The sequence below is a fragment of the Drosophila suzukii genome, chromosome X (genome assembly GCF_043229965.1).
Source record: "Drosophila suzukii chromosome X, CBGP_Dsuzu_IsoJpt1.0, whole genome shotgun sequence".
Taxonomy (NCBI): Eukaryota; Metazoa; Arthropoda; class Insecta; order Diptera; family Drosophilidae; genus Drosophila; species Drosophila suzukii.
The window spans coordinates 3,834,789-3,860,455 of NC_092084.1; the positions used below are offsets into that span (position 1 = coordinate 3,834,789).

At 46.7% G+C, this 25,667-nt stretch overlaps 3 protein-coding genes across 3 annotated transcripts; all 3 read left to right on the forward strand.

The window, feature by feature from the left end:
* Nucleotides 1–239: 239 nt before the first annotated feature.
* LPCAT (lysophosphatidylcholine acyltransferase) lies at nt 240–10,296 on the forward strand. The gene is made up of 8 exons (XM_017081181.4): nt 240–743; nt 6,382–6,527; nt 6,583–7,068; nt 7,437–7,574; nt 8,034–8,310; nt 8,382–8,483; nt 8,541–8,682; nt 8,737–10,296. Exons 1-8 carry the CDS (start codon nt 549–551, stop codon nt 8,841–8,843), a joined length of 1,593 nt encoding a protein of 530 aa, XP_016936670.2. The 5' UTR covers nt 240–548; the 3' UTR covers nt 8,844–10,296.
* LOC108015360 (transmembrane protein 256 homolog) lies at nt 3,147–6,142 on the forward strand. The gene has a single exon (XM_070997676.1). It carries the CDS (start codon nt 5,294–5,296, stop codon nt 5,837–5,839), a length of 546 nt encoding a protein of 181 aa, XP_070853777.1. The 5' UTR covers nt 3,147–5,293; the 3' UTR covers nt 5,840–6,142.
* A 106-nt stretch (nt 10,297–10,402) lies between the features above and the next one.
* Cubn (Cubilin) lies at nt 10,403–25,450 on the forward strand. Its single transcript, XM_017081659.4, has 15 exons — nt 10,403–10,600; nt 10,655–10,948; nt 11,229–11,412; nt 11,780–12,532; nt 12,906–13,661; nt 13,742–14,431; nt 14,568–16,298; nt 16,359–16,521; nt 16,829–17,193; nt 17,525–18,206; nt 18,355–20,705; nt 21,263–21,757; nt 21,955–23,751; nt 24,385–25,060; nt 25,130–25,450. The coding sequence occupies exons 1-15, from the start codon at nt 10,509–10,511 to the stop codon at nt 25,378–25,380; spliced, it is 11,280 nt and encodes a 3,759-aa protein (XP_016937148.3). The 5' UTR covers nt 10,403–10,508; the 3' UTR covers nt 25,381–25,450.
* Nucleotides 25,451–25,667: the final 217 nt, after the last annotated feature.

Below are 25,667 nucleotides of genomic sequence, written 5' to 3' on the forward strand. Positions count from 1 at the left end.
ATAATACTAAAAGTAATGTTTGAAAAAGAAGGGGCGCTGTAAGTTAAAATGTTAAAAATGATTTTATTATGATTCCATAATTTTTGTAACGGTTTTCGCCACCTCTAGTACACAACCAAGGTTGCCAGATCGACAGAAACAGAAGTTGGTATTTATTTGCAGTATTTTTCCAGTATTCATCGGCTGCCCAAGCAGTGTTGCGCAACGCGACGGCATTAGTGTTGCGAAGCTACGCAGTGCGAGTTTGCAAAACGTATTTTGTGTGTTGTTGTGTTGCTCGAGAGGGGAATCCAATAACTATACTATGGGATATATGCTTGCACGCCAATATAAATTAAATAATATCAAATAATTGGATTTCAAAAACAAAAGCCACCCGAAAAGCGGCGGTTGAGTGAGAACCAGTCGAGACCAGTGCAGACCGAGTTACCATTGTTGTTATTATTTATTTGTTTTCTTTTGCTTTTTTTTAACCGCTGTGCGGGAGTGCGTGGTGTGATACTGAAACAGTGAGAGAAAGAAGTGATTAAAGAAAAAAAAAAGGGGCAATGACGACGTCGACGGTTAAGCCAACGGGCGGCGAGGAAGTGCCGCCGGCGGGGGTGGTGGGCGGCGTCGGCGATGTGGGAGTGGCCGCCAGCCTGTCGAAGCGGGACTCCGAGGAGGATGCGTGGGCCTCCAAGGGGTACATAAATCCGTTTGTCCATCGCCTCGAAATCGACAGTCACATTGAGGTGGCCAAGGTGAGTCCCCCTCCCCCTCCCACGCCACTGTTTCTTCTTCTCCTCCCACATTCCATCTCGCTCTTTCATTCATGCGAATCGGGCACATGTGCGATCTCCAGGTGCGCATCCGAAGGGGATTATGGTATAACCTCCCCCACAAAAAAATAATACATGCATACATATGTACATTGTACATGCAACTGTCTTGCAATATCAATACCTTTAAATCATTTTAAGCTCAATCCCTCCTTTAGTTTCATTTCCCCTGCTCAAATGTACTCCACATCCGCCCCTGGCGATCTCCACTGGAGAGAGTGCGAGCGAAGAGCGAGAGAACTTTCACTCGCCCCATCTCTTTCCTTCGCATTGCACTTGACATGCATTTGCCGTTACATTGGTCAATGTTCTTCTACTTTTTCGCATTGTTTTTGTTGTTTTTTCGTTCCTTTTTTATCGCCTTCTTCCTTCTTATTTTTTTTATCTGCCGCTGTCGACGTCTCTGCCTACGTCAGCGTTTTTTCTTTTTTTTTTGCTTGCGCGAGAATCGTATGATTTTCTTGTTCTCTTTGTTGTTGTTACGCCCCTCTAAATTTGCTGTTGTTGTTTTTGTTGCCATTGCTGCTGCGACGCACAGTGGCAAAAGTTGACCAAATACCGCGCAATAACAAGAATTCGGGAAAACTTAGGTAGAAATCATGTGAGAGATTTCCGTTTTTCTATTTTTGTATCCATAAAATAATTTAATATCAATTGGCTTAAAAGATATCTTTTATTAATAATAGGGTTAAATGGCGCCACTGTGCGACGCCGGTTCTTTTGGCATGTGTGCCGTTATTATTGTTATGTTTGTTGTTGCTTTCGGCTTAAATGTATTCCTCTCGCTTGCACTCACCAATTCAACGGGGTTCTTGTTCCGCTTTATTCCCGATTTTTTAATGGGTACTCGAAAGAGATTGTGGGGTATATTGGGATAAAAAGATATAGGGGTTCAATAAATACCATTTGTTATTGTTATATAGCGGAATCTTCATAATATTGCAAGATATATCTCAGAGATATAGATATCTGTCGAACCGACATAGCCCTAAAGATAAAAAGATATGGGATTTCAAACAATCACAACTAAGCAAAAATATCTCAAAGATGCCAAGATTTTCAGATACAATACATACATGTATATGGGTTTATAATACAATAAAATGTAATTTGTTTGTAGTTATCTTAATGATATCGCCTGATGGTACTGCATACCTAGAGTTCTATAAAAAGATACATATTGAAAGTACCTTTCATAAGAGTTTCTATTCTAAAGATAAATCAATACATATAATTTCTCCATTTCCCGTTTCTTGGCAACCTATAAAACACCTGCAAATTACCGTATCCATTGCAATTTCCGCCGAATCAATGGCAATATGAAAAGTTTATTTTTACAAATGCCACAATGTTTGTTTAAAAAAATAACCATACAAAAATGGCCTATGCATGATTAATCATTTTACTTGTTTTGTAAGAGATTGTTTTGATATACTGACTCATAACAAGTTATTTCGCTTTGATAGTACCAATTTGTTGTTTCTGAAAATAAACTAGAATAAATTTACCATGACGCAACCGAAAGTAATGACAAACTAATAATACTTTTGTAGTATAAATTTTTGAACGAAAGTCAAATGGTTTTTATTAGATTGCCGGGTATCTTTACGGTCAGTCTACCAAGTATTTGTCCATTCTTTCTTATTCTTTTACGATTCCCGCTTTTTGTCGTATAAGAAGACTTTGGTTCCTCACTAACCACCCTGAAACCTCCCATATGTATCACCCCACCGACTAACCCGACACCTTATCACTACCTTCCAGTGCAACGTCAGTTGTTTTATTGCTTTTAAAGCGCCCGATAATCAGGAAAACGGTTCTAGTTTCATGCACGTGGGCTAATGGGAGAACTTGCCAGCTGGTAATACATATTTAGATATACCATACTTTTGGCACACCCCTCCTATAATTCCTATATTTTGGTAGAGCTCGCTATTTGCACTTAGCGCTAATTGCTGCGAGTGGCAATAACACAACAATAAACAAAAGCAAATTCAAGTGTTTCAGCTTGTTTACGGATCAGTGCAGATTAGCCCGGGAAATGGTATAATTGCGGCTAAAATATGCACAGAAAGAAACCTTTTATTGTACAACAAAATGTTCTTGAAAATGTATCTGAACTTATTCTTAATCATATATGATACTCAAAACTATAAAGTATACTCACTGTTATTAAAAATAAAATATTTAATTTATGGAGTATAACTATATTAAATTTGAAATAGAATGCCACTTATATAAATAAATAATTTTTGACACCATTTTACATCAATATATATTTAAATGTCATATATACATAAGTATTTTCTTTCACTTATGATCGATTGTTTAGCTGATTCACCGAAATTCCCGTTTATGGCGTGTTTCAAATGAGTTGTGGCCATTGGCCAAGGGATTTGTAGGGATTTTCTAGGTGTATGCTAGGCATGTACTATAAATAAATTCATTTGTAAAATGACTAAAAACCTTAGATTATTCCTAGAATGCATTTGCGGTAGACTAGGTAAGGAATAGTATTTTGTTGGGTAGGGCTTACGTAAAAATAATATTATAAAAATAAAGATTAAACTAGTTATGACTTTTTTTTTTAATAAATAACTCTTTGATTTTATATATTACAACAGTGTTCAAATATTATTCCATCAACCTACATATTCTCATGTCTCAACAATCACGCGACGTAAACAAATACTATATAATCAGTACCGATCTCAGTGACGCATCCAAATGGCACTATCGTTGAGTCAAGTTTCAAAGTCTTGAATAAACGATAATTGTTGCAAAACCAACAAACAAAATTGATAACTGCAGTGGGGCGTAAATAAATTGATGTATATATGTATACACATATTGCTAAGTTGAGAGTCTGAGATCAGCTGGGGAAGAGGAAGCAGTGCACTTATTGAGCCATTGACCCACTGAAATATTATGAATAAATATAAAGCTGGCGAAAAGTGGGGTTTATGAGGGGGTATTCCATTGCGTGCACCACACAAAAACACGTTTTCGCTTTCATTTCGCTTCCGACCGAAGTTCAAGGCACTTTAATGACCCTGACATTGTTGATACTTCCCACTTTGTTGGCATGCAGTAACTTTGACCATGTCTCCAGAAACACTTGCGGTCAAGAACATGATTAAAATATTATTGTTAACCTGTTCTTGATCTTATATTATACCAGCAGAAATTTAGTTCAATATAATCAGCACAAAAAAACGATTATGAAAGAATATTTGGTAAACAAAATATAAGCTGGAGCCTAACTAACTTGAACTTGGCATTGACTCTTATAACGATAATGAGCGTTTGTTATATATAAGATTTAAAACATTTTTGAACTTCTGTAAAACATTAAAAAGTCATATTACTTTGCTCGTATCTGTATATTTAAATTCATATACACACCGAAATCATCTGAATGAGTTTTTTAAAACTAGAGATTAGTATAGGGATCTTTGGAATGTAAGAATAATAAAAATTCAACTCTAATCTCACAGAATAATGTGATGAAGCGTAAATCGCTAGAGCTGTATTATTTTAATAAACCCCACTCCAGACATTGGGTCTGAATGGTATGGTTCGGACTATTTCCATACCAATTCCTGGAACCGATTTTATCTAGAGGGCCGGATCGAAAGGCAAAGTTCAGGGCGGTACCCGACGGGCCTCCACTTGACTGATAAGCATAGCTTAAATGCTATATACTAGACGTCGCTATCAGCGATTAACGCCCGATTTATTGGCAGTTGGCGAATGTAAACATGGAAACGTTTGGCGACTCATTGATTTGTGGGGTCCATATTTTAATAGGCGACTGCTTGCATGAATTAATGCGAATACATAGTCATGTGATTGGGCTACTATCCGATAAGGGATACGTGATTATCTGACTGTTTTTGTTGGTTCCTCAGATTATGATACGATTTTTCGATTAAGTGCTAATGTACCCCGAATTGCGATTTAAAAATGTTTTGTTTATTCATTAGTATTCTTTTTAAGTGCCAATAATCTTAATTTAGGAATATAGAAATACATGGATTAATTGAACTGATAAATCCTTTATTTATATGCCTTTCATATTAATATCTGTCTGGTAACTAATCTAATCGGAATCAATTTAATCAGCCTCTATAAATTAAAACTAGACTTTTATTACTAAAAGACCAAGAGTTATGGGATGCGAAGGAACCAAACATTTTCCATTAAATACATCGATTTCTTCGGATACAATATATGTACATATGTATGTTCCTTGTTTCTAATGTCACCAATGGAAAGTCTCTACTATCGATGTTATCGACCGAAAAGCAGCTAAAAATCGATTGCTGGCAACAACGATGCTTTTGCAGCTCTAGCAGATAGTGATTTGTGTTAGACAAGTTCTACTGTACATCATACACATTTGGCTCTGCGTCAAAATTATTTTGTGGCAGGAGCTGGCAAATTTTGGAGCAAACAGGTTAAACACAACAATGTCGATGGCCGAGACCCTGGACTACCTCATAGTGGGCAATCCTGTCAGCCAGTTGATTATCTTGTCTGCAAATGCCTTCCTGCAGAGCATCGGATTGCTGCCGCCGAAATGTCCCATGGAGGACACGCTCCTCGTCTTCCAACCCTCATCGCATTCGTTCGTGCGTTCGCATAGCTCACTGTACTGCCTCGCCGGAAGCCATTATCATTTCGTGAGGCTGGCCGGCATTGGCGGAGCATCGGCCATCTTTATGGGGGCCTACTGCAAGTATGTCCTGCGGGATCTGGATAGTGTCCGGGAGCAACTGGACTCGCAGGCCTTCGCCGATGTGGCCAATCGCATTCACTTCCTGCACTCCTTCGCCTTGATGGCCATGCCCCTGGCCCACTATCCCTTCCTCACCGGAGCGCTGATGATCACCGGCACCCTGTTCTTCAGCGGATCCATGTACTATCGCGCCCTCACGGGCGAGAAATGGATGCAGCCATATGCCACCGTCGGAGGATTCTGCCTCATGGGCGCCTGGCTGTCGTTGGTCCTCTAGAATTCGCTGCAATACGAATACGAATACGAAATACTTGTGTATAGCTTGTCCGGAATTGGAATGCCAGAATGCCACGATGAATCTCGTATCTCTAACTATGCTGGCAGTAGTGTATAGTAAATATATAGTGCGTCTTAAAAGTGAACTCTGGAAGGCTTTAGCAGCCCATGGAAGACACTTTTAAGATATATATTTCTATGAGCTGTTGGCCAAATGTACATACATAAATTCCTAAAATCAAATAAATACAATATAGGTCTTTCATATAAGAAATAATATTATATGAACGAAGTACAACAGGAATTATGGAGCTTTTTGGGGATGGGGTTCCAAATTAGTATTTTTTAAAGATCTTCCTTTTATTTGGTAGTTAATATTTATATTTCTACGCTTAAAATGGTCGATAACGGTTACAATAGGTATATGTTTTTACTCCGCAAGTGATAGGTATAAAAATATAACTAAGCTATACAATAGTTTTGTAAGGTATACCCAATAACCCCATTACTTAATTTGTCAAATCCCTATTTAAATCTTTACAGGTCTATGTGCTGACAGTGTTGCTGCTGCCCATCCGCGTGGTGGGCTGCGTCCTTTCCCTGATCTCCGCCTGGATGTTTGCCTGCATTGGACTCTATGGGATGACTCTGGATGATCTCAAGGCGAAACCCCTAACCGGCTGGCGCAAGTGAGTAAATATCACACCATTTCGCGAATCTCTGGCTAATTATCATACCTTTCAGACAAATGCAATGCATGACGGCCTGCGGCATGCGCATGGTGTACACCTTCGGATCGTTCCACTATGTGACCATGAAGGGTCGAGCGGCGACGCCGAAGGAGGCACCCATTCTGGTGGTGGCACCGCACTCCTCCTACGTGGACTCCATCCTGGTCGTGGCCAGTGGCCCGCCCTCGATAGTGGCCAAGCGGGAGACGGCGGACATCCCACTGCTGGGGCGGATCATCAACTATGCCCAGCCCATCTATGTGCAGCGCGAGGATCCCAATTCGCGCCAGAACACCATCCGGGACATTGTGAACCGAGCGCGCTCCACGGAGGACTGGCCGCAGGTGGTCATCTTCGCCGAGGGCACCTGCACCAATCGCACCGCCCTGATCAAATTCAAGCCGGGTGCATTCTATCCGGGCGTGCCCGTCCAGCCGGTGCTCCTCAAGTATCCGAATAAGTACGACACCTTCACATGGACCTGGGACGGACCTGGAGTGTGAGTATCTAGGGGTTTTGGAAAAAATTGTGAATAGGAATCAGTAAGACTGGACTGGAAAAGAGATTAAACAGCATTCTTTTAGGTAAAAGATTAATTATTATTAACAAATCATTTGTTATAATAATATAGGTTTTTATTCCATTTTAGATATATAGATATTTGACTAGTCTAATTTAAGCAGATTGCGATATGTGTTGATTCTTAGCTTCGAATGGTTAGCTTTATATATAAAGATTAGGAAAAGACAGAGAGCTTACTTGTGAAACTTTCAATATTGTAAGATACCTTTAAAGGAGGGAAATCTTATATTTGAATATGGTTCTTTCATAAATATTATTGTAATTATAACTTCTTGTTCAATTTAGGTTGCGTCTTCTTTGGCTGACGATGACGCAGTTTTATAACCGGTGCGAGATCGAGTATCTGCCCGTATACACCCCATCGGCGGACGAGGTGGCCGATGCCAATCTGTATGCCAACAATGTGCGCGAGGTGATGGCCAAGTAAGTTGGATTCCCGATTCTCTGAAATGGAAATTTTGGAAAATATATAATTTTTAGAAATTAAATAGGTCATTTCCTTTACCGTTCCTGTTTATAGCTGCAATTTTGTATTTTATAGTCAACATTATAGTGTTTATTTATGATAAACAGAAGATATTTTTTGTTTCTAGTTGTAAATTAATAATGTATGTATACAAGTCCAAATTATTTGTGGATTTTTTGAAATATTTTATATCCACATGCGGTTTTTATAAGTGTTTTTGTTTTTCCTTTCGATTCTTCCTGAAGGTGGGAAGAAATAATGGTTTTAATTTACGATTTTTATTCTGAAATACAAATTTTATTTAGTTATTTATTTAGTAACAATTTTCTAACGCTTCAAAATTGCCTTTATTGTAAGTTAATAAAATTTTAAGATCACAAGAATATTGGAATGCCTACTAATACGCATTTTTCTAGGGCTCTGGGAGTACCCACCTCGGACTATTCCTTCGAGGACGTCATCGTGATGAGCCGGGCCCGCGACATGAAGATCCCCTTTCCCGGCGACATTGTGGAGATCGAGCGGACGATCGAGAAGCTGGGCCTGGTCGAGAGCCAGCGGGATGCGGAGCTGTGCAAGGGCTTTCTCCGGCTGCCCAACACGGACGCGCTGGACATCATCACGTTTGGCGAGCTGCTCCAGTTGGATCTCAAGGATGCCAATCTGCACAAGCTGTTTTCGCTGCTCGATCACGTGGGTTTCTCGATCGGCAATCGCGAGCTCTGTCCTTTTCTAATCGGTATTCATTATCTCTTTTCTTTTAGCGCCGCACGGGCACAGTGAGTTTGAAAAGTTTCCTGCTCTGCTCCCTCTTCTGCAAACTGAAGAACTCCGATCTTTTGACCTTCCTGCGGGCCCTGATCTATGTAATATAAAATAAGAAAGTAAATGTGAACTTATTTATACATTTTTATATCCAATAGCTGTATAGCGAATCTAGTCAGCAAATCGACAGGGAAAGCTTTGTGCGATTAATGAGACATGCTGGCGGCAAGCTGAATGAACAAAAGGCCCAGGCGCTCTTCTATGCGCTGGATACCCAGAACCTGGGCTATGTCTCCTTTGGTGGGTACTATATTAAATAAATTCCAATCCTAAAATATAAAATAAATATTTCAGATTCCTTTGTTGAGCATACGGAAAAGCAGAAATCGAGCTATAAATTCCTCTACCACAAATCGGAGCACATAAGGCGACCGAAGGCAGTCACCACGCCTGCCAACTGAATATGTGGATCACACTTTTGTGTTTATTTCACTGGAAATGAAGAAAGTATCTGGAAGACGAGGAGTTGCAACCAAGAGAAAAACAAATACCCAACCTAAGCAGAAAGTTCAACTGTCGAGTGTATATTTTTAATATTTATTTATCGTGTAGCGCGTGTCCTGGCACCCCCATACATATATTGTAATTAATATTATTTCTATTATTATTACCATAGTTTCTTGAGAACACTGCTCACAGCACAGAGATCCGGATCTTATTGCGCCCCAGCTTTGTTATTATTTATACTCGGACTCTAAACGCAAGTCATTTCATCTTTGTGATTCTTATTATACACACTTACGTTATATGTACACTTAAATATTAAAGCATATATAAACAAGTATGTATCTTATGTAGAGGCAGGCAAAGCAACCTTGAATATTTCCTAATTTCCACGGCCAAAAAATGAAAAGAAACCACAAAGAATTGTATGGCAAGCCATAGGTATAAGATATAACAGCAGACCCAGCCAATGAAGCTCTCCATCGATCCCACTCACTCACTAAAAACCACCAAGACCACACAGAACAACGGAACTGCGATCGAAATCGATCATAACCACCACTACTAACCAACCAAAACTGAACAACCACCAAGCACACTACATGAAAACCTTTTGTAATCGATTATTATCGATCAGGGAAGATTTCTTTTTCACCTTAAAAGTATAGAGAACCATGTCACACAACAACCCATAGGAATGCTTTCTAAAATTACCCAATCTCAACTAAATTTGTAAGAAATTATCGATTATGATCTATTATTTTAGATTTGCTAATCAACCACTTTAAAAACTGATTGTACATAATGTCTTCAAGAGAGACAAGAGATTGTAAAACTTTCGATTTCTTCTTGATCATTCTTGTAACTGTTTGCCTAATTTAATTTTGCTGAATTTAAATTTAAGGATCTCTGATCTGTAGAATGTTACCTTCAGATCTATAGTTCCTCAGAGTTATCGAACATTTCTTGTGCATTTGTACCCACACGGCCAACTTCTCTAGACTTTACACAAAAGCACTTGGCACGGAGAGATCTATGTAGAGCACAGCCTGTACTTAAGTCAAACACCTTGGGCACACCCCCACTTCACACAGAGTCTGTTTTATCTATATAAATTATTGATTATTGGAAACACACCAAGAAACACCAGGTATTGTGTAATTGTAAAGAATATCTGCTATCTGCAATAGAAAATCTGCTCTTTCGAAATGATAATTATGCTTTCGAGAGGGCAAACAGGCGAGCTCCTCCGTAGTTTTTACATTTTGAGAAGATCTAACCCTAAGCTAAACGATCTAATTTATGTGCTATTGTAATAGATATTATTAGCGCCCTAAGCCTGCACCGAGAGCAAACCCAATTCGGCTGAGAAATCTGCTCAAAAAATATATATGTGTGTACGATTTTAAACCCAGCCTGCTTATCTATTTCGGTGGGAATGGGTTTAATGGGCGTTTTCTAAAAAAAACGCCCTCCGCTCATGAGTTGATCTAAAATGCAAAGATCTCTGGAAGCAGCACAGTCGGACATTGATACTCCAGCAGATCGGATCTAATTTGTTTAGTGATTCTAATGTTTTAATTATTTTTTGGTGATCTTACGTGATTCTGTTAAGTGACAAAATGAATGGATCTGCCAGGAGCAGGCTCCTGTTGTGTTTGGCAATCTTTATTTTTACGGATATTTGGCCTTTTGCGGAGGGGTTTGTCAACTCGTAAGAATTTAGAAAAAAGTTTTTAGTGTAGATGTTAATACCGCTAATTTTTAGGCCGAAAATTATAAGCAAAGATGGCAATTTGATATTTGAGTCTGGAGCCAATCGAAATATCAGCTTTCGATTAATGGGAAGTTCGCGGCTAACGATCAACGAGGAGTACGATGTGATGGAGCTATTGATGGCCACCGGTGGTCCCAAAAAGCGGCCCAACGGTCCCAAGGATGAATGGAACACCGCCGAGGATTTCGTGGATGTGCGGGAGCTGGCGGATCAGCTGGCTGATTTTAAGAGACGAGCCTTCGGGGTCAACGGTTTGGATGAAAGGCTGCGAACGCAGTTAAACAGGTGAGAGCATAAACAGTGTTACAAACCTATTTATAACTCTAAGAATACAGGGCGTCCGACTCGGGAATTTTGGGATGCAAGTTCGTTGTCATATCCTTATGTGAAAAGAATAAAGAGATAGGTTTTATATTAATAGTTTAAGATACGAAAGTTCCGATTACATATTAAGACTAACTTACTAACTGAAATTAAATTTTATAACATTTATAGCATTAAACATGCCGATGAATTTTCATTATTTTGAAATATGACTTCATAATTCCGTTTCTATTGGGGACAGGACTCGCGGATCGATGGCTCTGCTGCGGCGTTTCCAGACACGACTTAGGGCGGTGGAGAACCGGGTGGATCGTATCAAGACGCAGTTGGAGACGAACAGCTGCGCAAGTGGACCCTGCGAGAACGGAGGAACCTGCTACAACACCTTCAACGGCTTTCGCTGCCAATGCCGGCCGGCCTTCGAGGTAGGTCGTTAAATCCCCCTGAGAACCCAGAAAAAAAGGGGAGTATTGGGGGGCGTCTGAAGTGGTACCAAAAACATATTCTACAGCAACAGTGATCACTAGAGACCTCCACGTACAAGTATATAACGTATAAGTAGATAACTGTATACTCTGTTTCATTGGTTTTATGATTCTTATTCATATTCAACATAAATATTCTTTAGCACACTTTAATACGCCGCGAATTCTTTAGTGCACTTTAATGTACCGCGAACACTTTAGAGAGGGAAATCACTAAAGGAAATGCAAAGCTGTGTTTTTTAGATCTCGGTACTAATATTCAATTAGTTAGTATTGTAACTAATTACTTTGTTTCTTTACTACGTAGGGCACCAAGTGCGAGTTGGACGTCAACGAGTGCGCCCTGTACGAAGGCACCGACCTGGGCTGCCAGAATGGAGGACAGTGCCAGAATCAGTTTGGCTCCTACAGTTGCCTGTGCCAGCCGGGTTGGCATGGGATGCACTGCACCCAGCGCAAGGCCGACTGTTCGCAGTCGAGTGCCTGGGAGCTGTGTGGCCACGGATCCTGCGTACCCAGCTTCGACGATGCCGGCTATCGTTGCCTCTGTGAGCCGGGTTGGAAGACCAACGGACTGACCCCCGTTTGTGGCGAGGATGTGGACGAGTGCAGCGATTCGGCGGCCCACAAGCCCTGTTCCACCAGCTGCATCAATCTGCCGGGTAGCTTCACCTGTGCTCCCTGTGCCGCCGGCCTGACCGGAAATGGAATCAGCTGCCGGGACTTGGACGAATGTCAGACGAACAACGGCGGCTGCAGCCTGAATCCCAAGGTGGATTGCATAAACACCTACGGATCGTATCACTGCGGCGAGTGCCCCATCGGTTGGACGGGCGATGGACGGAACTGTGAGAGAAGCGCGGAGGAGTTCGACATCCAGACCGGCCAGCGCCCGAGGAGTTGTCCGGCGAGCAACAATCCCTGCTACCCGACAGCCAGCTGCTTCCTGATCTCCGGCACCGCATCCTGCAGGTGTCCGGCGGGCATGGTCGGATCGGGATACGGTCCGAATGGCTGCGTCAATGGAACGACCACGAATTGCTTCGGAAATCCCTGCCTAGTGAGTCGCATTTTGGTCAAACATATAAAGAGTATATGGGAATACCTGTAAAATCTTAAGAGTTTTTTAATAACCTTAAATAAGTTATAAAGGTATCTGAACAATAAGACCTTATTTTTTACTGCCCATAGGTATATGACTTTTTAAACAATTTCAAATCATTACAAATATTTAAAACTTCTAATAACTTTTAGCTTGACATGAGGATGAGAAAATAGGGTCAAAGGATAAAATAATATGTAAAACCTTAAAGACAGATCACAAAGTTTTTTATTTTCATAAATCAATGCATGAGAAATATATCCATATTATATTCCATTTTCTTATAACCTATCATGATGATTTCTAACCCTCCCTTCGTTTGATCCCACAGAACGACGGCATTTGCCTGGACGCCGGACCCTCGAACTTCACCTGCATGTGCCAGAGTGGGTTCCGTCCGCCGATCTGTGAGCCGGTGCCGAGTCAGTGCGACCGGAAGCCGTGCCAGAACGGAGGACGCTGTCGTCCCACCACGTCCAGCTCCGATGGCTTCGTCTGCCAGTGCCTGCCGGGCTACCGGGGTCGCCGGTGCGAGACGCGCTTCAGCAGCTGCAACGGAATGCTGAGTGCTCCGAGTGGCCGGCTGAGGTATCCGCCGGAGGGCACTGGCTACGAGCACAATGCCCAGTGCGCCTGGGTGATCCGCACCAACGAGTCGCTGGTGGTGAACGTAACCTTCAACAGCTTCGATCTGGAGGACTCCACGGAGTGCCGCTTCGACTGGCTGCAGATCAACGATGGCCGATCGGCGGCTGCCCAGATAATTGGACGCTATTGCGGCAACCATCTGCCCCACGGCGGGAGCATCATCTCCTCCGGCAATCAACTGTACCTGTGGTTCCGGTCCGACAACTCGACGGCCAAGGAGGGCTTCGATCTCACCTGGAGCTCGATGCAGCCGCAGTGCGGCGGTCGGTTGGAGTTCGAGACCCACGGCACCCTCGCCTCGCCAGGATCGCCGGGAAATTATCCCAAGAACCGCGACTGCCGGTGGCAACTGGTGGCGCCCACCAATAAGCGCATCAAGCTGACCTTCTTCAGTCTGCAGCTGGAGCAGCACATCAATTGCAATTTTGATTTTGTGGAGGTGCGATTTCATAATAGATCACTAAATAATCTCTAGTTTTTTTAACCTCCAATCACTTACATCGGCTTTCTTTATTTCAGATTAAGGACACCATTTCCGGACGCCAGCTGGCCAAGTACTGCACCAGCGGAGCGCCGGCGCCGCTGCTTCTGGCCACCCACCTGGCCGAGATCCACTTCCACTCCGATGCGGAGGGCGGCGACACGGGCTTCCAGCTGCATTATTCGGTGGAGGAGAGGGTGCCCGGCTGCGGTGGCGTCTATACCGCCAAGCAGGGCACCATTGCCGAATCCTCCACGGCCAATTCCGAGCCAGGAGGTGTTTCCTGCGAGTACGAAATCCACTTGGCCGTGGGCGAGCAGGTTGCCATTCAGTTTGTGCGTCTAGATCTGGAGCCCCAGGACTGCCTGGAGGTGCTGGACGTCACGGACGAGGGCGGCAGTGTGCTGCAGGAGAAGATTTGCGGATCAGATGCGGCACGTTCGAATCCACCAGCCTTCACATCGCAGTTCAATCGCCTCAAGATCAAGTTCTACGCCCGTGCCGGTGCCTTCGAGCTGAACTACCGCATGGCCTGTGATTTCAAGCTGGACGCTGACCAGGGCACGATCACCTCGCCTGGCTATCCCAACATAACCAAGAGCGATCGGCTGTGCACCTATACGATAAGAACGGCGGCGAACACGGTGATCAGCTTGAAGAGGATCGATTTTCAGCTTAGCGGCGAGGACCATGACGATGAATCTAACTGTCTGACCACCAATTTGAGAGTGAGATATCCACTTCTATATATTCATTTCCACATATCCATATCTAGATATCCATATCCATATCCAGATATCCAGATATCCATGTCAAGATATCCATATTCATATAAGTATTACTTATTCTACCCCATATCCGCAGATAAACGATGGATTAAACCGCCAGATCTTGGGACCCTACTGCGGCAAGAATCAACCGGCGGAGGACTTTGTCAGCCAGACCAACTACCTGCAGTTCCACCTGACCACGGATGCGGAGAGCTCGGGACGTGGCTTCAAGTTTGACTACCGATCTCTGGCCGGCGGAGACGACAAGTGTGGCGGAGTGCACACCCGTTCCGGCGAGCACATCCGACTGCCGACCACGGAGGGCCGTTATGCCAATGATGCGACCTGCTACTGGGTGATAATGGCTCCGGCCAACAAGGCCATTCGCCTGCACTGGATCAGCTTCGAAATGGAAGAAACACAGGACTGCAGCTTCGACTATGTGGAGATCTACGACAGCCTGTCCGCCCAGTTGGGCGATGACAAGGCCAAGCCGATGGCCAAGTACTGTGGCACCCGTCTGCCGGAGGATCTGGTCAGCCACTCGCGCCAGCTGGTCATTAAGTTCGCTTCGGACTACAGCGAGGCGGATGGCGGCTTGGAATTGACCTACACCTTCGAGGACCGCGACAATTGCGGCGGTCACATCCACGCCTCCAGCGGGGAGTTGACCTCCCCGGACTATCCGGCCAACTATTCGTCTGGCTTGCACTGCGATTGGAAGCTGACCGGAGCTATTGGCCATCTGCTGGAGATTCAGGTGGAGAACTTTGAGCTGGAACCGTCGCCCAATTGCACGGCGGACTATCTGGAGATCAGGAATGGGGGCGATGCCGTTTCCCCGCTGATAGGACGCTTCTGCGGCCAGAGCATACCCACGCGGATACCCAGCTTTAGCCACGAGATGAGGCTGATCCTCCACACGGACGCGGCGATCAATGGTCGTGGGTTCCGGCTGCGCTGGCGAGTCTTCGCCCTCGGCTGCGGTGGTCAACTGCGCTCCAACATGGGGCTCATCTCCACGCCCAGATACCCGAATAGCTATCCCCACTACTCGCACTGCGAGTGGCGAATTATTCTGCATCCCGGATCGGCCATCTCACTGCTCATCGAAGATATGGACGTGGAATCTTTGAGCAGCTGCTACTACGACAGCGTGAAGATCTACTCGGGAATAAAGATGCCCAACCAGAGTCCCGAAAAGGTGCTCTGCGGCGAACAGAAGAACGAACTGATCCAGCTAGAGATGAGTGAGGCCACTATCGCTTTCGATTCCGATTCGTCTAATTCCGGCCGAGGATTCCGGATTTCCTTCAAGGCGAATTGCGTGAGGAACCTGACGGCCACCACCGGAACCATAGAGAGTCTCAACTATATGGAACCCTTCATGGAGACCATACCCATCAATTGCAGCTGGACGATCAGGGCGCCCAGGGGCAATCATATTCGCATCGAAGTCTCCCATTTGGAGCGGCACGAGGAGCATATGCCGAGTACCCAGATGCCCGGGGGATTGTACATTGTGGATGGCGGACATGTCCAGAAAATAAGCACCCCGATGGCGGTGAATGTCAGTGGCGAGGTGCTGACCGTTGTCCACAATGCCAGCTATGTGAACTTCCAACTGGACTACCGCATCGATGGCTGCCTGGAGGAGCTGCGCGGCGAGAGCGGATCGTTCCAGTCGCCCAACCACCCCAATATGTATCCCAACGACCTGGAGTGCTACTGGCTGATCACCGTCCAGCGTGATAGCGTCGTTGAGCTCACGATCTTCGACATTGATCTCGAGGAGAGCGTCAATTGCACCAAGGATGCGCTGTCGGTGAGTTTGGGTATTTGGTGACTGGGTATTGGGGACTGTGTACTAATCCAATGATTTCAGGTGTCCAACCATCAAAACACTGCGGAGACACACGAACGCCATTGTGGATCCACGGACAAGTTGGTTCTGACCAGTTCCGGACATCGGTTGCACGTGCGTTTCAAGTCCGACGGTTCGCACAATGGACGAGGCTTTCAGGCCACCTATCGCACTGTGAAAGCAAGTGAGTAAAACATTTGTGAACCCAGGAAATCTAGAAAATCTAGCTATAAATTTGGATTTATACTACTATTTTTAGTGCATATTTTTCATAGCATACTTTTGGCCATGATTTCTGTGGCAACACAATTTTAACCCAATTGGAAAAATACTCTCTAATATATATGTGATCACCCAAATCCCTGGATTTTTAAAAACACCCAAAAATGTTGTTACAATTAATATAGCAGACTTTTGTTGCATACTTTTAGACACCTTTTTAAGTTATTTCTGCAGCCGTATTTACTAGTTCCCATCTTTCATTCCCGCAGCTTGTGGTGGCAAAATTTCGGCCCGAAACGGAGTGATCGAATCGCCCAATTATCCGGCGAAGTATCCGCTCCACAGTCATTGCGAGTGGCAGATCGAGGTATCCGTGCACCACCAGATCGTTTTTGAGATGAGTGATATTGAACTCGAGGCGGGCTACAATTGCAACTGGGATTATGTGGAGGCCTTTGACCTGGCCGAGGACGACACCGACGGTCAGAGGTTGTTCAAGCTCTGCGGCGATAGTGAGGAAGATACATCCCTGCAAATGTCTGCGACCCACATGGCAGTGGTGCGCTTCGTCAGCGATGACTCCATCTCCAGGAAGGGCTTCCGGATGCACTTCCACGAGTCATGTGGCCAAACGGTGGGGTTTCAGATAAAATATAGTTATATAAACATATACTATGTAGCACAAAATGTATAAAGGATTATCTAGTTAAATATCCTAAGTATTGTGTGATACCTATGTAGCACAAAATGTATTAAGGATAGCCCAATGAATCCCTAAAAATCAAACATTTCCTCGAAAAATAAGGGAGGCTTATAGTAATTTTTATGATCAACTGATGTTATTATTTTTCATTGGAAATTTAAAGTATAGGATTAGGTGCATAGTCTTCAGGATCATTCAATTTGTTATAGTTTTTTTTTAATTCAAGCTGTATATATTTTTATGACCGTAAACCACATTGCAGATGTCCATCGACGACACGGACTTCGAGTATATCCAGATGTCCCGCCAGGCGCCGCGGAACGAGAGCTGCCTGTGGGTCATCCAGTCGCACGAGCCCAACAAGCGCGTCATCTTCACGCCCACCCATATCAAGCTGCGTGATGGGGCCAACCTGCAGTATCCCACGGAGGGCGACTGCCTCCAGGTGGGCGTGAAGATATACGAGGGTACGGAGGCCAAGGGAACACCGCGTCTCCAGTACTGCCGCTCGCATCCGCCGGCCCTGATCTCCAACGGCCAGGCGCTGACCATCAGTGTGCCCCTTCAGCTGGTCGAGGAGTTCGATGGGCACTACATGACCATGACGACGGCCTGCGGCAGCTTGTATAACGCCCTGGCCGGCAAGTTCACCTCTCCGTATTACCCCGCCTCGTATCCGCCGAACATCGAGTGCCTGTGGGTGCTGGAAGCCACCGCGGGCAATTCCCTCAGTCTCACGCTCGAGTCGATGGACCTGGAGAAGTCGGACGGCTGCAATCGCGATTATCTGGAGGTGCGCGAGGAGTCGGACAGGGGCGAACTCATCGGTGTATATTGCGGCAGTGAGGTGCCCGGGGTGATTCACTCGCGCGGCACCATCTGGATGAAGTTCAAGAGCGACGACGACAACGTGGGCGAGGGATTCATGGCGTCCTACAACTACGGTGAGTTCATTTCCCCATTATAACCCCTAATCCTGAAGAATTCGCGGTGTTATTTTTAGAATGGTTGATCGAAAACTTTTGGTGTCATCCTGAAGAATTCGCGAATGAATTCGTTCAAACATTAACTACATTTTCTTTTCCTATATAGAGCACCACAACGAGCTGAACGGCACCGATGGCATCATTGAGTCGCCGCACTATCCCAGCAAGTTCCAGGATCCGGAACCGTACAGCTGGCGCATCACCGTGGACAAGGAGTACGTGGTGGTGATATCGGTGTTCCACTTGAGGGATATCGACCAGCCGCATTTGCGCTTCTACGATGGCTATTCGGATATTGGAGCTCGCATCGAGTTGACCAATACGGACGAGCCGATCATATCCAGCACCAATGTGGTCTACTTCACGGCCAACCGGGGTCCCTTCCGGCTCAGCTGGGAGCGGTTGTCCAAGGAGGAGCTGCGCTCGAATCGCACCGCGGAGGAGCAGACGCGCCTGTGTGGCCGACAGTTGGTCACCATCGGTCGCTCGGTCATCGGGTTCCACTCGCCGGGCTATCCGCATGGCTACGAGAACGGTCTAAAGTGTGCCTGGAGCCTGGTGCCCGCGAATCCGGCAGTGCATGCCGTGCTCACGCTGAGCCAAATCGATCTGGAGCTGTTTGGCGGGGAGAACGAGTGCGTGGCGGATTACGTGCGGGTCTCGAGCAGTAGCGATCTCCAGAACTGGTCGGAGCTGAGCAAACTGTGCACCCTGCCCACGGAACCGAGTGCGAGGATCTTCCACGGCCGACCCTATCTCCGGGTGGAGTTCGCCACGGACAGCAGCGTGAACAAGACGGGATTCAATGGCATTGTGCGAACGGTCTGTGGCTCGGAGATCACGGCCAGCCGGGGTCAGGTTAACATCACCGAGGTCCTGCGGCTCAATTCGCGACCGAACCAGGATTGTGTGTGGACGATAAAGGTGCGCCAGGGCCGGCGCATCAGGATCGATTTCCCCGACTTCCAGTTGCAGAACAATGCGATGGCCGGATCGAATGACTGCCGCAACTTCCTGGTGCTGCGCAATGGCCACGATGAGGATTCACCCTTTATGGGCCGGGGCAAGTACTGTGAGGATGTCATCAACGAAGTCCTGAACACCACCTCGAACACGGCCTATGTGAAGTTCCACTACATGAGTCCACCGCGCTTCCTGCTGACCTTCCGCTTCGAGGAAGTGGGTCACGCCTGCTCCGGCCGCATTCGGTTGACCAGCAGTGCGGATGAGCAGGTCATCAGTTCGCCCTACTACCCGCACCTGCCACATCCCCACTCCGAATGCATTTGGGTCGTCCAGGCGCCGCCAGACCACCGCATCATGCTGCACTTCCAGGGTGCCTTCGATCTGGTCGAGGCCGATGGCGAGACCAAGGAGTGCCAACGGGAGTTCGTCCTGGTCAATGATGGCAGCACGGAGTTGAAGCCGGAGATCGGTCGCTATTGCGGCGCCCGCAAGCCGGACACCATTTACTCCAGCGGCAATCAGCTGAGGATCCGCTACTTCACGGATGTCTCGGAGCCACATATGGGCTTCAATGCCAGCCTGCGACTGGCCCGATGCGGTGGCTCGTTCCACAGTCCCGAGGGCATTCTGGCCTCACCCGCGCGTGATCTCCTCCAGATCCATGAGGCGGGCAAGCAACTGGAGGAGTGTGTGTACACCATCGAACTTGAGACGGGCAGCTCCATCGATCTGCAGACGGAGTTTTTGGAGATACCCCGGCTGGCGAATGGCAGCTGCTCCCAGCGGAATCATCTGCGGCTGGAGGAGATGGACGCCTTTGGGGCGAATGGCGAAGAGAAGATCGCGGACACGCTGACGGTGTGCGGCGATGAGCGACACCATCTGTTGAGCGAGACCAACAAGATCGTCTTCCGGTACCGCTTCCTGGACGGCATTCCGGCGGAGAACGAGGGCTTCCGCATTAGATACAAATCCCTGGGCTCCCGCTGCGGCGAGACCATCCGCGCCAATGTCGGCATCCTGCAGACGCCTGGCTATCCGGTGGGGATTCGCCAGCCCCTGCACTGCGTTTGGCACATCGAGGTGCCCAAGGGCTCGCGGGTGCGTCTGGAGATCCTGGACTTCAACACGGGCGTCCGGAATGTGACCACTGGCTGGGGCTTTGACTATGGCGGCGGCCACTTTCGGGGTCGCCTCACCGTGGCCAACGACTTCAAGATGCAGTCCATCCTTGGGCGCTACAACAGCGATCCGCCCGCAGTGGTGGTGTCCTCGGACAACACCATGGGCATCGATGTCTTCCTTCTGCCCGTTACGCAGAGCCACGGGATCAAGCTGCGGTTCAGTGCCTACGGCTTCAGCACCTGCCAGCGGCTTGCCATCGAGCGGGATGTGGCCGAGGAGATGCACTTCCAGCGCCTCAATGCCAGCGATCCGGTGCACTGCAGCTACACAATCGAGCCGGCGGCCAATAGTACCATCCTGATTCAGGTGAGTGTGTGATCGTAAGGGGTTAATTTACACTTTGAGCAACTATACCTTATAACCCATAGGAAGGATTGAAAAATCAATGGGATAAAAGTATCTCTTTGTTGTTTCCCATCATATTCTCTACCCCAGTACCTTTTAAAGATTGCTTTTTTTATCGATTAGAAAATTAATGGAAAAAAATTAGGAATACTTTTATTTCTTCGTTGTTTTTCTTAACTTTGTTTAACAAATACGTATACAACGTTGATTCACAAAAACGGACAAAAATTTGCAAAGCTCTTCTACAAAATATGATTGATAGGGTGTATAAAGTTGGTATCGCCGAAATCGGTTTTCTTATTTTTGATGTGAAAGAAAAATGGTATTCAAAGTGTATTATTTATGTCTTAAAGTTCATGATTTTATTTTTTTTATCTGAAAATTGAACGAAATTCGGGAAATACATTTTCTGTACTTAACCCTTTAATAAATGAACACGTGAGCACATGAATTAATTTTGATCAGTTCCTCATCAGCTATGTAACACAAATAAACTCACATCCCAACCTTCCTTTCAGGTGAAGGAGTACAACACCACCTCCCCGATGATGCGGAACTCGCATCTGTGCGCCCTGCTCTCGCCGCTCAAGCTGAACCGAGTGGACCAGGAGGACCAGCTGGCGCAGCGCATCCTCTGCGACTACCAGGCACCCACCCCGGGCAAGCCCCTGCCCTCCGTTCGAGTGCCCTTCCCCATCCAACTGGTGGTCTCGGCCTCCGCCCGCAACTCGTTGGCCAATCTCGTGCTGGGCTACAGCATGCAGGCCTGTGGCGGAGTCTTCATCCTGGAGCCGGGCGACAATATGACGCTGCGACAGCCATCCGGAATGGAAGCGATCCAGGGGGCCATCGACTGTGCCTGGGCCATTGGACCCTATGTGGATGCCAGTGGCGACGACGAGGTGGAGCCCCAGGACATCCAGCTGGAGGTGACGCTGCACGATGTCAACCTGCCCACTCCGTCTCCGGCGGCGGGATCAACGGAACTCCCCTGCCTGCATCACTATCTAAAGGTACGTATGCATGAAAACTCCTTTAAATGTCATTCCTAGGTGTCTAAAAGTATCCAACAATATATTTTATACCCAGGAGTGCACACTTCGTTCGCTGCACACTCTTAGACACCAAAAGTGATTTCAGAACCCAAGTGATTGGAAATATTTATATGTATATTACCCATACTCCTACTAATCCCTCTCCCCCTGCCCAGGTGTACAATGGACCCGATCAGAACTCGCCCTCGCTGGGATCCTTCTGCAACCAGGCCACCCCTGTGAACGTGGTGGTGGAGCGGGGCCTCTTCTTCGAGTACCACTCCGACAGCTTCTCCCCCAACGCCACGTTCAATGTGTCCATCAAATACGGATCGGGATGCGGTGGCAAGCTGACGTATCCGTATCGCCACATCGATTTCGGTGAGCAGTACAAGAACAATGTGGAGTGCATCTGGGAGGTTGAGGCGGCGTCGGGCTACCACATCGGTCTCACCTTCCACAGGCGATTCTACATCGAAGACAGCCCCGGCTGCACCAAGGACTATCTGCTCGTCCAGCAGCGCAACGAGTCCGCTGGCAACTGGACCGATCTCTCGAGGATCTGCGGTCGTGTTCCGCCGGTGATGATCAACACCACGTCGCCGTACCTGCGGCTAATCTTCCGCTCCGATGGCGATGTGGTGGCCGATGGCTTCCTGGCCACGTTCGAGAGGAACTGCGGTGGCCTCCTGTACGCCGACGATGAGGAACAGGATTTGACCAGTCCGGGCTTTCCGCAGGCCTACGAGAAGAATCTGCAGTGCAACTGGACCATCGTGCCCAGGGATCCCTCAACGGGCGGCGGTGTCCTGGTCAGCTTTACTCAATTCGACCTGGAACACGCTCCCATATCCGCGTGTCTGTTCGACAATGTCTCGATAACCACCACGGACGAGGACTCCAAGACGGAACGGTCCATTATCTGCGGCGTGAAGCATAACCACGAGTACAGGGCCAAGAAATCCATCAATATAGTGCTCAAAACGGACAGCAGCTACTCCGGGCGCGGATTCTCGTTGCGCTACACCAGCCGCCTTTGCGGTGGAGTTGTCGCCCAAAATTCGGTGGTGCAATCACCCAGGCAGCATACGGATAACAACATGCCACCCGGAAGCGATTGCTATTGGAACCTGACCGCACCCGCTGGCTACAAGTTCACCATTAAATTCGAACTGCTCGACTTCGAGGCCAATGGGAATTGTGCCTACGATGGCGTCGAGGTCTTCTCAGGATCGATTCCGGACGAGCGTCAGAGGCGCGGACGCTTCTGCGGCCGCATGAACGAGGATCTGCCGGTGATCAGCATCCCGCAGGAGCGTGGCATCATACACAGCTTCTCGGATGGGCGGGATCCTTCGAGGGGATTCCGTGCCCTGGTTCGCATGATGCTAAACTGCGACGAGAACATCCCGCTGAACGGATCCTCGCGCTATGTCTTTAGCAAGTTCCACAGACCTGGGGGCTATGAGGCCAGTCTGGATTGCCATATCGTTTTCCGGGTGAACCCGGATCAGCAGATCAGCCTGCAGTTCAGCAACTTCCATGTGGAACAGTCGGATGGCTGCGTCAACGATTACGTGGAGTTGCGCGACGGCGCCGGACCCTTTGCCGATCTCATCGGACGTTTCTGCGGCCAGGATCAGCCGCCCAGCCTGGGCACCTCCAGGCACACGCTCTTCCTGCGCTTCGTCACCAATGAGATGGTGGCTGATACCGGCTTCGAGGTGACCATCAATGCGGTTCCCCGACTGTGCGGCAGTTCGGTGATCACCTTGGGCTCGGACGGACGCAAGGAGGTCAACATTGACTCGCCGCCAAGGACGCCGGGAGGAAACTACGCCAATGGAGTGGCCTGCTTTTGGAAAATTGTGGGCGATCAGCCACTTAGGATCAACTTCGTAAACTTTGATCTACACGGACCCGATGCCAACGGAAGCTGTGTAGACGACTACCTGAAGATCTACAATAGTGAGGTGATTAAAGTTGAAGCCTAAACAAAAACATATATTGGTGATAACCTACTACTTCTGTGTGTAGAATCTCAATTATCAGCAAAAAGTAATGAGTGGTGACCCAAATTTTTTATTTTTTTTTTTAAATATTTGTAAAGGAAAAGCGCCTAGAACCCAAATTGTTATCAATTGGTACGAGATTTTACAAGTTTCTCGTTTAATTCTCTAAAAATCTGCATTAGAAATGTTCTAAGTTAGCGAAGGTGGCCCAAACATAACTTACGCATCATCCATCAACGATAAGAAACGATTGGTTACCCAAAATTTTTGATTTTTTAATATTTGTAATTAAAAAGCTCTTAGATCAGATAAATTTATCAATCAAAAGATTCTACAAGTTTCCGGTGTAATTCTAAGTTAGCAAAGGTGACCCAAAACATAACTTACAGGTCCCTTAACTTGTCCCACAATTCGATCACTGTTGTGATCTACTTTCCCATTTCTTTTTAAATATTTGTTAAGGAAATGTGACCCAAAATGTAACTTATAGATCTAGAACTTACCCTTAACATGATTCCGATTTAAAAATACTGTTTTCTTTCCTGCAATATCCATTTGTCTAACTGCTTATCCTCATTGCTATCATTTATCCAGGACGCCGAACAGGTGGAGCTGGGCTATGGCAGCGAGTTGGTCTTCAATGGACAGACGTCTGGACAGGATCACTTCGACTACGCCACCGAACACGTGTACTGTGGCAACGTAAAGCCAGACACCTATCACTCCAAGGCCAACGAGGTGTACCTGAAGTTCCGGTCGAAGGGTTTGGAGCAGCGTGCCGGATTCCAGCTGCGGGTCATCCTGAACTCCAACGCCGACCGCCACTACGATGGGCTGCAGGGACGGATACATCTGTCGCAGACGATCGATAGCGATATCACCATCCGGGCACCCGCCAATCACACTTTGAGTTTGTACTACACCGAAGTGATCTTCGGCTCCTACGACTGCCAAACTGAGAATTTGGAGGTTTACGACAGGACAAACAGATCGTTGCAGCGCATCTGCTCCTTTGTGGATGCGGGCAAGAGTCTGTTCAGCAATTCCGATGAGCTGCGGCTGCACATGAAGACCGGTTCGTTTTTGACCTCGCTGGATCTCACCTATCTGGCCAGTCCGGCGGAGAAGGGACCCGGATGCGGGGGGCAGTTCTACAACATCGAAGGCATCTTCGCCAACCCCTTCTATCCGGCCAATGTGCGGAATAACTCCGAGTGCCAGTGGATCGTTCGGGTGCCCAGCAACAATAAAGTGTTTCTCACTTTTGAAGGTGAGTTTGAAACCCGTACATTATATTATACTTAATTTCAACATTTACATTTCTTGGTTTTTTTTCCAGTTTTTAATCTGGGCTCCAAGACCACCTGCCACACCGACTACCTCCAGATCCTGGAAAAGGACGAGGCTGGGGAGGAACTCGAAGTAAGGCGCTTCTGTGGCGAGGACACCCCGAAGTACTACAAGAGCCAGCGCAGCCAAGTGGTGGTCCGCTTCCACAAGACGGTCAACTACGATGGCATCGGCTGGGTGATACGCTTCGCCGGGGTCTACTCCAACTACCAGATACCCCGATACTTGATGGGCGGTTGAGTCCCATTCTAAAAACGTATTATTGTATAGAATATATCTGAATAAATCCAATATTTTTCAGTCCTACAAATAGCAGCTAAATATAACTAAATGACCTTCCAAATATTTTAAGTGGCTTGTTAGAATTGCATTATTGACTTTGAACCGGTAGGGACGGAAAAAGCCTTAAACTATCACTTATTTAAGTTTTATTGATGACAATTTGTAAGAGACTATCACAATAATACGGTTTTTATTAAAAAATCACAGCTTAAGGCTTTCCTTTTGAATTCTTATTTGCGCCAAAT

Excerpts from the sequence above, each read along its gene's own strand:
- LPCAT (XM_017081181.4), top strand. The coding sequence starts at position 549 with ATGACGACGTCGACGGTTAAGCCAACGGGCGGCGAGGAAGTGCCGCCG. Across the intron at positions 7,575-8,033 it reads GTGCGCGAGGTGATGGCCAA|GGCTCTGGGAGTACCCACCT; the intron begins GTAAGTTGGATT and ends GCATTTTTCTAG. Across the intron at positions 8,311-8,381 it reads TGTTTTCGCTGCTCGATCAC|CGCCGCACGGGCACAGTGAG; the intron begins GTGGGTTTCTCG and ends CTTTTCTTTTAG.
- Cubn (XM_017081659.4), top strand. The coding sequence starts at position 10,509 with ATGAATGGATCTGCCAGGAGCAGGCTCCTGTTGTGTTTGGCAATCTTT. Across the intron at positions 13,662-13,741 it reads GCAATTTTGATTTTGTGGAG|ATTAAGGACACCATTTCCGG; the intron begins GTGCGATTTCAT and ends TCTTTATTTCAG. Across the intron at positions 14,432-14,567 it reads GTCTGACCACCAATTTGAGA|ATAAACGATGGATTAAACCG; the intron begins GTGAGATATCCA and ends CCATATCCGCAG.
- LOC108015360 (XM_070997676.1), top strand. The coding sequence starts at position 5,294 with ATGTCGATGGCCGAGACCCTGGACTACCTCATAGTGGGCAATCCTGTC.